Source organism: Nelumbo nucifera, chromosome 5 (genome assembly GCF_055504915.1).
Source record: "Nelumbo nucifera cultivar China Antique chromosome 5, China Antique-T2T, whole genome shotgun sequence".
Taxonomy (NCBI): Eukaryota; Viridiplantae; Streptophyta; class Magnoliopsida; order Proteales; family Nelumbonaceae; genus Nelumbo; species Nelumbo nucifera.
In genome coordinates this window covers 83,480,381-83,494,736 of record NC_142653.1, presented here as the reverse complement: position 1 = coordinate 83,494,736, position 14,356 = coordinate 83,480,381, and the positions used below count along the sequence as shown (strand labels likewise).

At 38.5% G+C, this 14,356-nt stretch overlaps 1 protein-coding gene across 1 annotated transcript; it reads left to right on the top strand.

Annotated features, from left to right (window-relative positions):
* The first annotated feature begins 5,168 nt into the window (after nt 1-5,168).
* Nucleotides 5,169-7,952, top strand: LOC104593741 (uncharacterized). The gene is made up of 2 exons (XM_010253715.3): nt 5,169-6,033; nt 7,282-7,952. The coding sequence occupies exons 1-2, from the start codon at nt 5,275-5,277 to the stop codon at nt 7,303-7,305; spliced, it is 783 nt and encodes a 260-aa protein (XP_010252017.1). The 5' UTR covers nt 5,169-5,274; the 3' UTR covers nt 7,306-7,952.
* Nucleotides 7,953-14,356: the final 6,404 nt, after the last annotated feature.

Sequence of the window (14,356 nt, the reverse complement as noted above, 5' to 3'; positions counted from 1 at the left end):
AGCCCAAATTACCTATAATTTTAGGCCTTGGTTTGGGCTTAGTTTGGGCCTTTGTAAATGTAAATTGAACCCCTAACTTCATGTCGAGTCAATTCTAACCCCAATTCGGGTAATATTGAAATTTTTTTAAATTATGACCCTAACTTTAACCTTAATCCAATCTAATCATACTTGATTTGGGACTTTGGGTTTGGTATGGCACAATCTCTTTGCTTCTTTTTTTTTTCAAAATTATATATTTATTTTTAGCAATTAAAGTTATTAACGAGCTCATGAGCTCCTTGATGGATGAAATTTAAGTTGTGGATTAATACATATTTATAAATTAAAACAAGGTTGCCCACACTACCTTGTTTTTAGTTAAAACATGATTAGTATTTATATTTTAGTGATTAAAGTTATATGTTCATATTCAATACATTCATAGTTACATCAAATATGGATTCATGCATATCCAAATTGATACAATTGGATTGGATTCCAATTGTAGATTTGAATTTGATATTTAAGTTGTTAGACAGTGTATGCCCTTAGCTCCAATCAAAATGATGCACATTATGACATTTTTTGTAAATGAATAAAGTATATATTTGATTCATGTTATTGTGGTGTGTTTCTGTGTAATACTCTTAAACTGTACATATATGAGACTCGTGTTAGTTTAGAATGTTCACAGTCGTTGGATAAGTCTGGGGAGATTTATCCTACCAAGGCTGACACTGATGTGCCGCCAAGTTGGTTGGGGTAGCTGTCTCAGCTGCCAGGGTGATACCCAAGGTACATGCAGTGTAGGTTTACTTGAAACCCTGAACCAGATCAGATTTTCAGTATTGCCATAGACCTTGGAGATTGATGGGCAAAATTGGAAAATTACATTTGACCCCTATACTCGATTATGATAGTGCACTAGGTATCGGATTGAGCTGTCTTTGATATGCCAATCAATGAGATCCTTAGAGCGGGTCAAAACCTGGGTATGTTAGGATAGTCTGAGAATTCATCTGAGTGGGTGATCATAGTGACAGGATCAGCCCCTTTGTCAGACAAAGGTAATGATCAGGGATGCACTCTCTCTGATAGAAACCAAAGTTGCCGGCAGCCGATTTCAATCGTTGAAATTTGTTTTTGCAAAATATGGTTTCAAAATGTTTGCAAAATGTTTTAATTCCCGGGATCCATGTGAGTAGAGAGTGCAACACTGTTCCTTGTAGCCGAGGGAGAGGTCCTCTCTTGTCGGACAGTGTTTGATCATTATGGGCTGAGAGGTTAAGTGTAAGACCATTGAGGGTAATACCTGATGGGCTAATCTTGCATCTGCCCACAGTCCCTGGGTTTTTATAAGGTGGCTTGGCCCAAAGACCACTTTGTATAAGTGTTGGGCCCGTTAAGAGCCCATGGTGATGGGCTCAGTGGTTCACTGTTCATAATAGTGTATTCAGCCAAGCCTTGTAACAAAGGCTGGGCTGAACCCATGTGGTTGATGTGTAGATCAATGTTTGGGTCTCACGCCATACAAAGAAGCCCAACTGGGTGACAGTTTGGAGGGTTACTGAGCACATGGACTTATTGGGCCTAAAGCCCATTTCGAACTGGTCTAATTTGATTAGTTAAAGAAGGGGTGGATCTGGGATTTGGATCAGTGGATAGGATAGGGAGTTATCCCTATCCACTCAGAGAGTCTAGATCCAAATAGAGATTTGGATTTTGAAACCTCCTAATGAGATTAGGAGAGTTGATCTAATATGCAGATAAGATAGGGTTCTATCCTTATCACTTAAAGAGAGTTCAGATTCAAATAAGGATTTGAATAATGAAACTCCTAATGGGATTAGGAGCTGATCTCTTTAAGTCTATAAAAGGAGGAGGGTGCGAACCATTCAGTACACATCATCAGATCTTATATCACACTGAGAGATGACATCAATGGTGTGACTGCGCCATCTTCTCCCTGTGTTCTCCTCCAGTTGCCGCCAATTGCCAGTTCAATCTCCATACTTGTATGAGCGATCAAGAAAGGTTCTTGATATCAGTCTTTGGAGAAAGGCTGATCTAAAGTTGTGCTCACAGCCTCCATCAAATTCTTGCTGAAGGATTTGGTTCTTGGGAAGAACACTGTTGATTCTGCTCCACCCTACACTGTGTCATCTTCAGTGGGAGCAGTCTTTGGAGATTTCTTTTGGGCGTGAACACCTTCATTGGATGATACTATTTCTTCGTATCAGGTATCTCCCTCTCCTACCTTTTGGTTTCAGATCTGGTCCGATTCTTAGTTCAAGATTGATCATTGAAAATGCAGATTTTCTAAAACAGGGAATGTAATTCCCAAATGGGAGAGAGTGAAATTTTTGAAATTTCGCCCAACCTACCTGCAAGGTTCGGCCATCCATATGATGGATCTCTCATCCCTTCATAAGTTTCATAAAAATAATTTTCAATTCAATTTGTTCATGCAATAGAATATTAACATCAATTTTATTCATTTTATTAATAATATATAATATTTTAATAATCTTAAATTCAATTTCTTTATACTATTCAATATGAGATTCCAACCCAAATTCTAGTAGAACATTATACATATTTGACCGGTAAGATCCTATTCAAATTTAGGTACATATATACAATAAAGTCTTCATCCATTTGTAGCCCTGCCCCAAATAAGTCTTCTTCATGTTTCGATCAATACCCCATGCATGCAAAATGTGATGTGGCCCTATCATATTAAATCACACATGGTGTTGTGTGTGTGGAACAGGATGTGCCCCTCACACATGGGCGCCTTACAGGCACATCTATCATGCATTGGGAACATTTCCCGTGAATAATAACTTGCAAGTACGGGAGATGTTCCCAATGCATAGTAAGATGTGCATGTAAGGAGCATATCTGGTCTCGGCGTGTGTTCCTATCAATTTAAGTTATCATTCCTAAGGTGACTATCCAAGAAAGGTGTTCGGATGGACTCTAGATCTCCTGTCCACATCTACCCACAACACACTACCCCCCGTGAATTGGGAACATCTTCCCTGCATAATACTACGCAGAGGTTAAGATGTTCTCCATGTTTGACTGCGATAAACCTAGGAAGAGTTTGTGCGGACAAGAGATCCGGACTCGTGCGGATGGGCTAGAGATGTTGTGGGGCATGTGTAGGGCACGCTCACTAGGGAGCCCATCCTGTCATGGTATTGGGTATTTGCCAAGGGTTTAGAGAATAAGAGGTAGTTCTAGAGCCAGTGCTACGAAAGTCAAGTATCCAAATGGAAAACCATCCAATAGGCAACATAATGCAACTGGCTAAGTTCATTGGAGAACTATAAGCTTAGACATGCATGCAAATTGTAGCTTCAAGAAGCATAAGAGAGGTGGGGATAAAGATAAAGAAAACACTTGGGATTCATTCTTTTTTTTTTTTTTTGAGAGGGGAGAAAGTATACGAATGGGATTTTGGTTCCCTTGACCAAGAAACCCATGTTATTTTTTCATATTTATGTGGGGTCTACAAAAAATTTATTTTCCCTAGGTATCGCTTACCTGGTAAGTGATTCTCTGAAGTGGGTAAGTAACTTTTCCCAAATAACTTGCCCCTTTTAATAATAGTGAATTTTTATAATTGAATTGGTCTTTGTCTTATTTAATTCTAAAATAAAAAAAATGGACAAATACTTACACAAATAAGTATTATTCCGATAAATGCATTATTACCTAGATAAATAACTTACCAAAAAGCAAACAGGCTGTTGATGCACGAATTGGCCGATGACAACACTGTCAATTCACTCCTAATCCCAAGCAAGACCGAGGTGCCCGAGGTCCGAAGGCTGAGGCAACCGAGAAGTAGAGACTGAGGTGGTGAGGATCCGAGGTCCGAAGTTCGAGGTGCACTATGTCTTATGTCCGAGGTAGCCGAGGGCCTGGGCGCCATTTCTGCAAAAGGGGTGAGGGGTGGATGAGGTTCGAGGTGCGAGCACCCAGACAAGGTCACTAGAGGAGTGGATATCAAGAGCTAGTGAGAAAGCTCAAGTATTTGATCCTTTACCTAGAGGGGAGTGTCTCATATTTATACTTGAAACCGACTGGAAGTAGGTGAGCTCGAAAAGTAGGGGTTGAGTTCGTATGGGGGGAGTGTGGCCATCTTGGGCCGCTAGCATGCACCGTGCGACATGTGTGAATCCTATGATTGGACAGGGCCAGCTGCATCTACATCACAGGCTATAAAGGGAAACCTCCCAGTTGAACAATAACCAACTGGATGGATATGCATCAATATCGCTTCATTGTCCCTCTAGGCCAGAGCATTTCCCCCAAAGAGGAAACAATATGTGATAATAACTGCATTTTAAAACTCACCACAACTTTTCAAAATGTCTAAAACTCACCATGTCACTAACTTGACGTTAAACAGACTAACAGGTGTTAATATATTACTATTTTAACCTTCATAGAAAAATATAAAATATATACAAAATAAATTAACGGGTGTTAATATATTATCATTTTAATATTTATACATGAAAAAAGGAAAAAAGTTCAAAAACTACTTTCAAATATAAAATACATAAAAACATAGAAATTACAAAAAATGTAAAAAAAATATAGAAATTGCAAACAAAATAAAAAATTGTTTTCAAATTATAGAAACTATAGAAATTGAAAAAAAAATAAAAATTGTAGAAAAAACACAAAAAAATATAGAAAAACACAGAACTTACAAATAAATAACAAAAACTACAGGAAAATTTATAGATTGTAGAAAATAGAAAATGTAAAAAAAAACAAGAAAATTAAAAACTGAAAAGACCATTTTTCCTCTAACTTGTCATTCAAGGGTAATTTGGTCATGAAAATTGTTATTTATGTTGACATGGACACCTCTATTAAGAAGCATTAACGGCACCAACGAATGTGAATTTTGGAAAATAAAAACCTACTGACATGATGAGTTTGACATTTTGAAAAGTTGTGATGAGTTTAAGGAAAATGTTGAAAACTGATGATGAGTTTTAGACAATTTCCCTATTTTATATAATATCGGAATATGTTTTTTTTTTTTTGGTAAATATGTTGTGCCGTTATAGATTTTCCATTTATGGAACGAATTGATGTGTGGCCGAGCTCGATCGTTCCGTTTTTCTCCTTTCAAACATCTCATAAATAGCTGAGGAGAATAATGAAATCAATCCACCAAAAACACAGAACTAGGTAAGCAGGTAGGCTTGCCTAGGGATTCAATATTCATCATCGCCCTCCTCCACCGGGAGGCTGTGTTTGACAATGGCGGATCCGGAGATCGCTCAAGCCCAAAAGCAAACTCCGTTTTCTCCATTGTCGAAGCCTCCAGGGCCAGATGGTGAATATCATCATGATTCAGAAAAGCCAAAAGATCATTGTGTTTCTTTCTCCGAATCACTGGACGATCTCGACGAAGGCAAGCATAGCAGAGAAGTAAGCTGGCGGTGTTGTTGCACGTGTTGTGGAGGAGCATGCATCATCATCCTGCTTTGTCTCATCATCATCGTTATGTCCGCCGGACTCATTTTGAGATCCTATTTTTCAAATCTATTGCCGGAATTCCGCATCGATAAGGCTTCCGTCTCAGAACTGAACCTGATCACAACAATAGAGGGGAAATCATATTTGAGCGCTTCGACTGATTTGTCAATCGTAGCCAATAACAGAAATTCCAGGTTCTGGTTTTGTTACGAACCCCTCATCACCGTGGGTGTGTCATCCGACGATGTTGATCTCGGACAGGACACGCTTCAAGGATTTTCCCAACCCTCTGACAATGTTACGACGCTCAACGTCCACACAAGGGTTTCGAGATCCGTGATTGACGATAAAGATGGAACAATTTTGAAAGCAAATTTCGATGAGAAGAAGATGGTTTTGGACGTAGTGCTGCAAACCACGGTGAATGTAATCTTAGGTAGGGTAATCATGGATGAAATTCCGATTAAAATAGTCTGTGCGGAGGTGTCATTGTCCATGACCACGCCTAAACGCTGCGACGTCTTTCCAAATATTTTCGAGGTAAGCAATCAACAACCACCAGCTAACTGTTTCATCTTTTATATTATTATTATTATTTTTATTATATATAAATCCCTTTTCATCACTTCGTATATCTAATATCCTACACTTTTTCTTGCATTTCCATCAATTATGTTCCCTTACTCATGATATATTAGAAATTAAGGGTCCGTTTGGTTTGTGTACAGTTGAAATAAAATTGGAATAAAAAAGCAAAATCCCTTGAATTGGACTTGGAATAAGCTGGAATGGGATGTCATTCCCAAAGGAGGGGGAGAGAATGGCTGTTCCCTCAAATGAGAACAAATAACTTAGAATTGGAATGATCCATTTCAATTCCGATTCTAAACCTCTATTCTCACAAACCAAACAGGCCCTAAATAAAAGGAAAGAGTGCAGGTGATTCATATCCTTTCATATGCTATGATGTATATATTTTTTTAAATAATATCAACTTGATATATTATAGAAATTTTATCTTCCTACCAAATAAGTGCTTCAAGTTTATTTTCTTTTTCTTTTTTTCCTTTTCTTTTTTTTTTACGAGTCATACTTTCTCCCTTTGAACCCTCTACCTGTCCATAGATTCCTAAACTTTCTTTGCATTGGAGAAACATGGATCCTTGCCATTGGTCGAAACTTGAAATTCAAAGCTATATGAGGCCTCTTCTTTTAATGGAGAAAGAAATTAATGAAAGTGATTTTTTTTGGTGAAAATGAAAGTGAAATTTCAAGTTGATAAGGAAGGGAACTTTCGGTACTTATGTATTGATAACATCGTTGATAACCTATTAGATGAAACTATTTTGAAAAGTTAGTCTTTCCCAATACATTTTATAGTTTGTCATGAGTAGATATTACCTTTGAAAAGTTGTCCTAACAAGTAAGAAATCCTATATATTTTTCATAAGTAGTTCATCACGCCTACTGTAGTTGAAGCCCGTTAGTATCATCACAGTAATAATTGGCACAAGTAGATTAAATTTAACTTTTATGGCTTACACAAAACCCAAAACAAATATATGCTTTATATATTATAAACACATAATAATTGTATAAGCTTTTTTTTTTCCGCTCTAGGAGGTTAATGGGAATAGCCCATCCCCAAACTCATAACCCCTCAACCCTGGTGCAGGTGGGGTCTGATCCCATGTCTCTGTTACAACTAGCCTGAATTAATCTTAGATATTGAAATGTATTAATATCCTAGATATTGAAATGTACTAATTCTGGTTTATTGACATGCAGGATGTAGGAGAAAGAGATTATTAATTTGGCATCCATGCAATCATCTGCCAATTTTGTCTTGCAAGGTTTTCTATTCCTCTTTCCTTTGTAATGGATGTATAATTCGAGAAAGAAAACACAAGGATATATGGCTTTGGTCGTTTTACAGCAATAATCTCTCTCTCAAATTCTCTTGTATGGAGAAAGTTTGGTTGGATGCTTGGCAACCTATTTGTCAATAGAGCTCCCCCTAATACATGACACATTAGATTACATACACTCAATGTAACGAGAGAGCTTTGGTTCCTATTAAATTGTAGGTACAACCACCTTTAATAGGAAGTTTGGTTGGATGCTTGGCAACCTAGTTGTCAATAGAGCTCCCCCTAATACATGACACATTAGATTACATGCACTCAATGTAACGAGAGAGCTTTGGTTACTATTAAATTGTAGGTACAACCACCTTTCCACGGTGGATTTGAAGTCACCTCATTCAGCATTCAAACATCTTAACAAAAAGAAGGAAGCGTGGATTCATCATCCACTGTTAAAAGTGATTGTACGTACAATCTAAAGGGACGGAAGTTTTTTCCAATGTAACACTCTATGCAGGATGCTTGGCTGTGTGAACTAATGTGTCACGCAAGATCTCTATTGAGAGTTCAAGCCTTCAAATTTGAAGAGCCAAATTCTCCTCCTATATGTGTCTATCTGTTCCTCGTATACATATACTAAGATCACATATTCACATTGAGCCTTCTCATAAGGTCGCCTTGGTTGATAGACAGAAGATTCACAGGGCACTCATCTCTTTTTGCTTTGTCACCCTATAAAAACTACTCATCCCATGTATATGGAAGAGAGTGGATATGTAGAGATCAAATATGCTTCAATTAGAATATACTTTTGCCTAATACATAGAGATGGCAATGGATAGGGTATCCAAGGAAATTGCCCTTTTTATTCGCTTGAGAATCCATAATTTCAAATCCGTTTAACTTTTTTTTTTTCCCTCCCAATGATCATTACAAAGGCCAATCAATTTGAAATTCAACTAAATATTCAAATTCCAGCAATTAATTCAATTATCTGAATTTAGATAAGATTTGATATTTTTTAATCATTATATTTATATCCTATATAAAAGTGTGAATAAAATGTAAAATTTTTTTTGGACTAAAATTATCATTTATTTCTTTGTTTGAGAAATGGCATAAAAATCACTTTATTATAGCTTTAGTGACAGCTTTAATGGTTACTAAAATACCTATATTTGTGTATTTAATCCATCTCTAATTGTAAGGGTTGAAAATGTAACATCAATTATTACTTTCTACCTCATTTAATCCCCTCTCATTAAGTCTTATATTTAAGGTATTAAATCCTATATTTTTAAGTTATTTTTCACTAAAAATGCTACTAATTAGATCTATGTCAATATTTTTAACAATATAAACCCATTTAAAAGACTCAAAAACAAAACAATTTTTTATCTAAGTGGTGGCTAAGTAATTCAACCATCTGAATCAAATTATTGAACCTACAAAACCATAGTTAGGTACTAAAAATTTTAAAATATAAATAAATACAGAACATTGCAAAAAATATAGAAAAAATTAGACACATTTATGATATTTTTATTAATCAAATTAAAAAAATAAGTGTAATAAACAAGAATTATTTTTATTGATAATGAAAAAATGAAATACATAATTTAGAACTAACCAAAAATGAAATATAAAAATTGATAATAAATAGTACAACTTGTCATAAATAAGTAATAAAAATTAAAAAAATATAAAAATACATAATTGAAACAATACATAAATTTTGCAAAAAAAAGCATTCAGGCACATGTACAATATCATATATTTATCATATTAAATAAAAATTAAGTGTGATATATTACAATTATTTTTACACACAAAATACAAAAAATTGTAAAAATAATTGAACACATCTATAATTCTATATTTACACTATTATTAAAAATATGAATAAGATTGTGAAACTTTCTTTTGACTAAAATACTCATTTTTAAATTTAGTCCCTATTTAATCGTAAGGTTTTAAATTGTAAATTAAACTATTAATTTTCACCTCATTTAATTCCCTCTATTTAAATCTTATATTTTTTTTATAAATGAGCATAAGAAAAAAATACACCAAAAATATAAAACACTACAAAAAGAAGAGGCTAGCCAACCAGGTAGGCTTGTCAATGATACTTGAAACTTCACAATTTGATCCGATTATCACATAATTGGATGAGGCATTTATGCAATTAGATTTGGATTTTGCAATTTACATTTGATTAATAATAAAACACAAAAATATAAAAATAAAAAATAAAATACATAAAAATTTATAGAAAATTTTGGATATAGTATTACTATGATTATTATCGTTTAGAATTACCATGTGTAAAGCACGTGCATGGTTACTAGTCCTTTATAAAATAAAGAAATAATTTATAATATCATATGTATATTAATATTGTTCATTTAGATATTTATCAAATCTAATCAAGTCATATCCAAATTCAACTTGATAAACTAAGCCTCAGTCTGCAAGGAGTATAAATATAGATATATACAGTACAAATACATACAAAGTAATACAAAATTCAAGGTTTTACACTATACATACTTTGTATTTGTACTCCTTCCAAACTGAGCCTAAACAATATAAGTTTGATATCCATCAAGTCAATTGATTATCATATTCAAATCATCTTATTTAAATTGGATTATGTCAAAATTCCATCATTCCATCTGATGATGCGCGTTTTGGCAGCTCCTAGTTGGCTGGTGACTCAGATGCCTAGCTCAATTATGACGAGTTGGGAGGTGGCTTTGATGCCTAGCTGAATGGTGACGAGATGGGGGGTAGCTCTGACACCTAGCTGAATAATGACGAGCTAGGAGGTGTAGGGATGGCAATTTCCCCTGTAAAACCGGGGCCCCGCCCCGAACAGGGTGGGTTTTCCCTGACCCTAAACAAGGATGTGGCAGAGACGGGGAAAATAATTTTTCCTCGAACCGGGTACGGGGCGGAGATCGGCTTTGTATATAATTCCCCGAACCCGCCCTGAACCCGAAGGTAAATTAGTAAAATAACTCTAGGTTTAATATTGATATTTAAAATATCTCTAAGTTTTCCCTAAATTTTTAAAATCCTAGGATCCATAATTTTATTTTCGAATTACCCCTAAACTATTATAATTCAATTCTAAAATACCTCCAAATTCCTATATCCTATGTATAAATTGTCCATAAAATAGATAATTTTTAAGTAATTTCCTTAGAGCAAGGAAAATTCGGGGATTCCTCATCCCCGATAGGGAATGGATGCCCCGCCCCGCCACTAGGGACGGGGCGGGTACGGGGCAAGGTATCGTGACTTTAGGGCGGGGACGAGGAGGGGGTGCCCCGCCTCATTATCATTCCTAGGGAGGTGGCTCGGACGCCTAGCTAAATGGTGACGAGATGGGAGGTGGCTCTGACGCCTAGCTAAATAGTGACGAGCTAGGAGGTGGCTCGGATGCCTAGCTGAATGGTGACGAGCTGGGAGGTGGCTCTGACGCCTAGCTAAACTGTCCCTAGCTGAAGGTGGTGAGCTACATAGTTTACTGGTGTGACCTGCAAGGAAACAGTGCCAGCCTGGGTTGCTTTACCCGGGGTGGGCACTCCGATACTTAAGTCAGCGAATCAAATATTTTTAAGATAGCTAAATGTGAGAGAGCTGGAGAGCTGCAAGAACTAAATTGTGCATCTACCTTTTGAGGTTGGAAGTAAGGCCTTTATATAGGCATTGTTTGGTGTGGGCATCTACGCACTGCATCCGAGATCTCCGGGAAGACGTGCCTAACTGGTCCAAAGTCTTTAGAGGTAGTTGTGCACGTAGACTAGTCTTTGTGCCTTATTCGGTTTACTCCAGAACATTCTATGTGAGAGCTGACTTCCGAGAGACCCGGGAGTAACGAGATGCGTGCAGTATAGGTCGGTGAGCACGTCTCACAGGTCGCCACCTGAACCTCAATCAGGTCGGCAAGCCTTCGAGAGAGGTCACTCCTCATGTCGAGGTCACTTCGGCTGGTACTGATGAGGAACCACAGGTTGGCCCTGGACGAGGTGCTACTAGCCGCCCTGAGTTGTGGACGAGGTTGTCACCTAGACTTCCACCAAGTCGGTGGTAAAGGCAGGTTGCTAGGTCGGTGGCGGAGGTAGGTCGCCAGGTTGGTGGCAGAGGCATGTTGCTAGGTCAACAGTGGAGGCAGGCTGCCAGGTCGCCAGCTGGGACTCCATCATTTTGGCTAAGGCAAGTCATCGCCTAGGTGATGTTGGGATGTCATCTATTTCTTCTGAGATGCCACGTGTCATGATGTCAGTGGAGGGATAAATTTGCCCTTATCAATTGCCCCCCACTCCCGAGCTGAGATTAGCTCAGTGAAGGGAGTAGGTTTATTGTAGGTCCTTTATCCTGTTACCAACATATTCCGAGGTCGGCTTAGGGGTCCTTGATGCTGAAAGCAGTTTGGCTTCCCCTAGTAATACGTGTGTCGCTGTAATAGGGGTCGGTGCCACGACTGCTCTGTGTTAGTCCTCGGAGGTGCTGGTCGTTTACTCCTACAATAAGCTACAAGGAGCTCAACCTGCAGGGGCAGCTCTACTAACTGTAAGTTGCCAACTCGCACAGGAACCTTGAAAGGCTCGCCCCGCAAGGGTGATTGCAGTCTGTTGGCTACCAACTCCCGCGAGAGCTACAAAGGGCTTGACTTATAGGGGTGACCTCGCAAACAGCGCTGACAAGGCTCGTCTGTGCTAATTATGTGTGTCGTCAGGTTAGCGAAGTTAGGTCACCATGTTAGCGGTAGAGGCAGATCGCCAGGTCGGTGGAAGTAGGTTGTCACATCGGCGAAAGCAGGTCTCCAGGTCGCCAGGTTAGTGAAATTTTGACAGCCTAGTTTTACTCTCAGCACCTCGGCCTACAGACACCTCGTCACCTCGGTAGGCACGTTTTGGAAGCTCCCGGCTGGTTGGTGACTCAGATGCCTAGCTGAATGGTGACGAGCTGGGAGGTGGCTTTGATGCCTAGCTAAATGGTGACAAGCTGGGAGGTGGCTCTGACGCCTAGCTGAATAGTGACAAGCTGGGAGGTGGCTCGGGCGCCTAGCTGAATGGTTACGAGCTGGGAGGTGGCTCTGATGCCTATCTGAATAGTGACGAGTTGGGAGGTGGCTCGGATGCCTAGTTGAATGGTGACGAGCTGGGAGGTGGCTCTGGCGCCTAGCTAAATTGTCCCTACATGAAGGTGGCGAGCTGCATAGTTTACTAGTGCGACCTGCAAGGAAACAGTGTCAGAGTGCCCGGGTTGCTTTTACTCGTGGTGGGCACTCTGATGCTTAAGTCAGCGAATCAAAGATTTTTAAGATAGCTAAATGTGAGAGAGCTGGAGAGCTGCAAGAACTAAATTGCGCATCTACCTTGAGGTTGGAGGTAAGGCCTTTATATAGGCATTGTTTGGCGTGGGCATCACGCACCATGTCCGAGATCTTCGGGATGACCTGCCTAACTGGTCCGAAGTCCTCGGAGGTAGTCATGCACATAGACCAGTCTTTATGCCTTATTCGGTTTCTTCCGGAACATTCGGTATGAGAGTTGACTTCTGAGAGACCCGAGAGTAACGAGACGCGTGCAGTATAGGTCAATGAGCACATCTCGTAGGTCGCCACCTGGACCTCAATCAGGTCGGCAAGCCTTCGAGGGAGGTCGCTCCTCATGTCGAGGTCACTTCGACCAGTACTAATGAGGTACCACAGGTTGGCCCTGGACGAGGTGCTACTAGCCGCTCTGAGTTGTGGACAAGGTCGCCAACTAGACTTCCACCAGGTCAGCGGCAGAGGCAGGTCACCAAGTCGCTAGCTGGGACTCCATCATTTTGGATAAGGCAAGTCATCTTCTAGGTGATGTTGGGATGTCATCCAGCTGTTTTGAGATGCCATGTGTCATGATGTCAGTGGAGGGCCAAATCTGCCCTCATCGCCATCCATTTGATGGGCATTTACTTAGGAGCAAGGTTCAAAGTATCGATACGTATTGGCCCGTATCGGCCGATATGTATCGTACCTGGAGCTTCCCGATACGCCCCTACATGGGTTGTATCAGGTCAGACCATGGTTCAGAGAGTAGCCGGGACTTAAACCAATCCCTCTGAACCGGTTCTAAAAAAATAAAACATAAAAAAAATATTTAGAACCTTGCTTAGGAGGCATTCTACAACATGGATTGTTTTTTCTTATTGTTAGTTCCAAAAACAAACCAGAATCATCTTGTTTGAAAATAGATTGTTTCTTAAAACAAAGCACAAGAAACATGTTATTGGTTGTGTATGTATATTTTGTTTTCAAAACTAAAACCAAAAACATGTTCTTGAATCTGATTTCAAAATCATGTTTTCATTTGATTAATCAATATCATGTTCTGTAAATTATATAATTTCTATAATAGAAAATTTATTTTTGTTTTTAAAACTTTTGTTGGTTCCAAAGACATATTATTTTTTGAACAAAATCCACTTATTTTTCCCTTTAAAAATAAAAAGAGAGATCAAGAACATTCTTTTCTTTTTTTGTTGATGTGACGATTCGTAAAACAAATAATAAAAACAAAAACATTCAAATTGTAGAACGCCCCGTTAATCAATCAAAATACACCCGTAATAAGAGGTTAAAATTAATTGGAGGTAGAATTTGAACGAATATTGGATGGTTGGAGCAGTGACCATTACGGGCCCTAATTATATAACGGTTTCCACGGGTTAATTATCAATTTAACCAGCAAGGCCATGACATATTAATGATTCCGATTTCATGTGTAGTCAACATTAAACTTTGATTCTTCAGAACTTCGTTTAAAAAAGAAAATTCCGAATCACTCCAAATCTGCTCCTCACATGTCGTTCCAACATCTTTACCCATACAACACCTTCGTATTATACCGAGAACATTTCTCATTTACAACTGTAATGTCCCGTGGGCAAGGATGTGGGAATAACTCGTGAATAATATATCTGAACCCGTTCCAAACATTTTT

Bases quoted from the DNA above. Each gene is read 5' to 3' on its own strand.
- LOC104593741 (XM_010253715.3), top strand. From the start codon at position 5,275: ATGGCGGATCCGGAGATCGCTCAAGCCCAAAAGCAAACTCCGTTTTCT. The intron at 6,034-7,281 runs GTAAGCAATCAA...ATTGACATGCAG, and splicing joins TCTTTCCAAATATTTTCGAG to GATGTAGGAGAAAGAGATTA.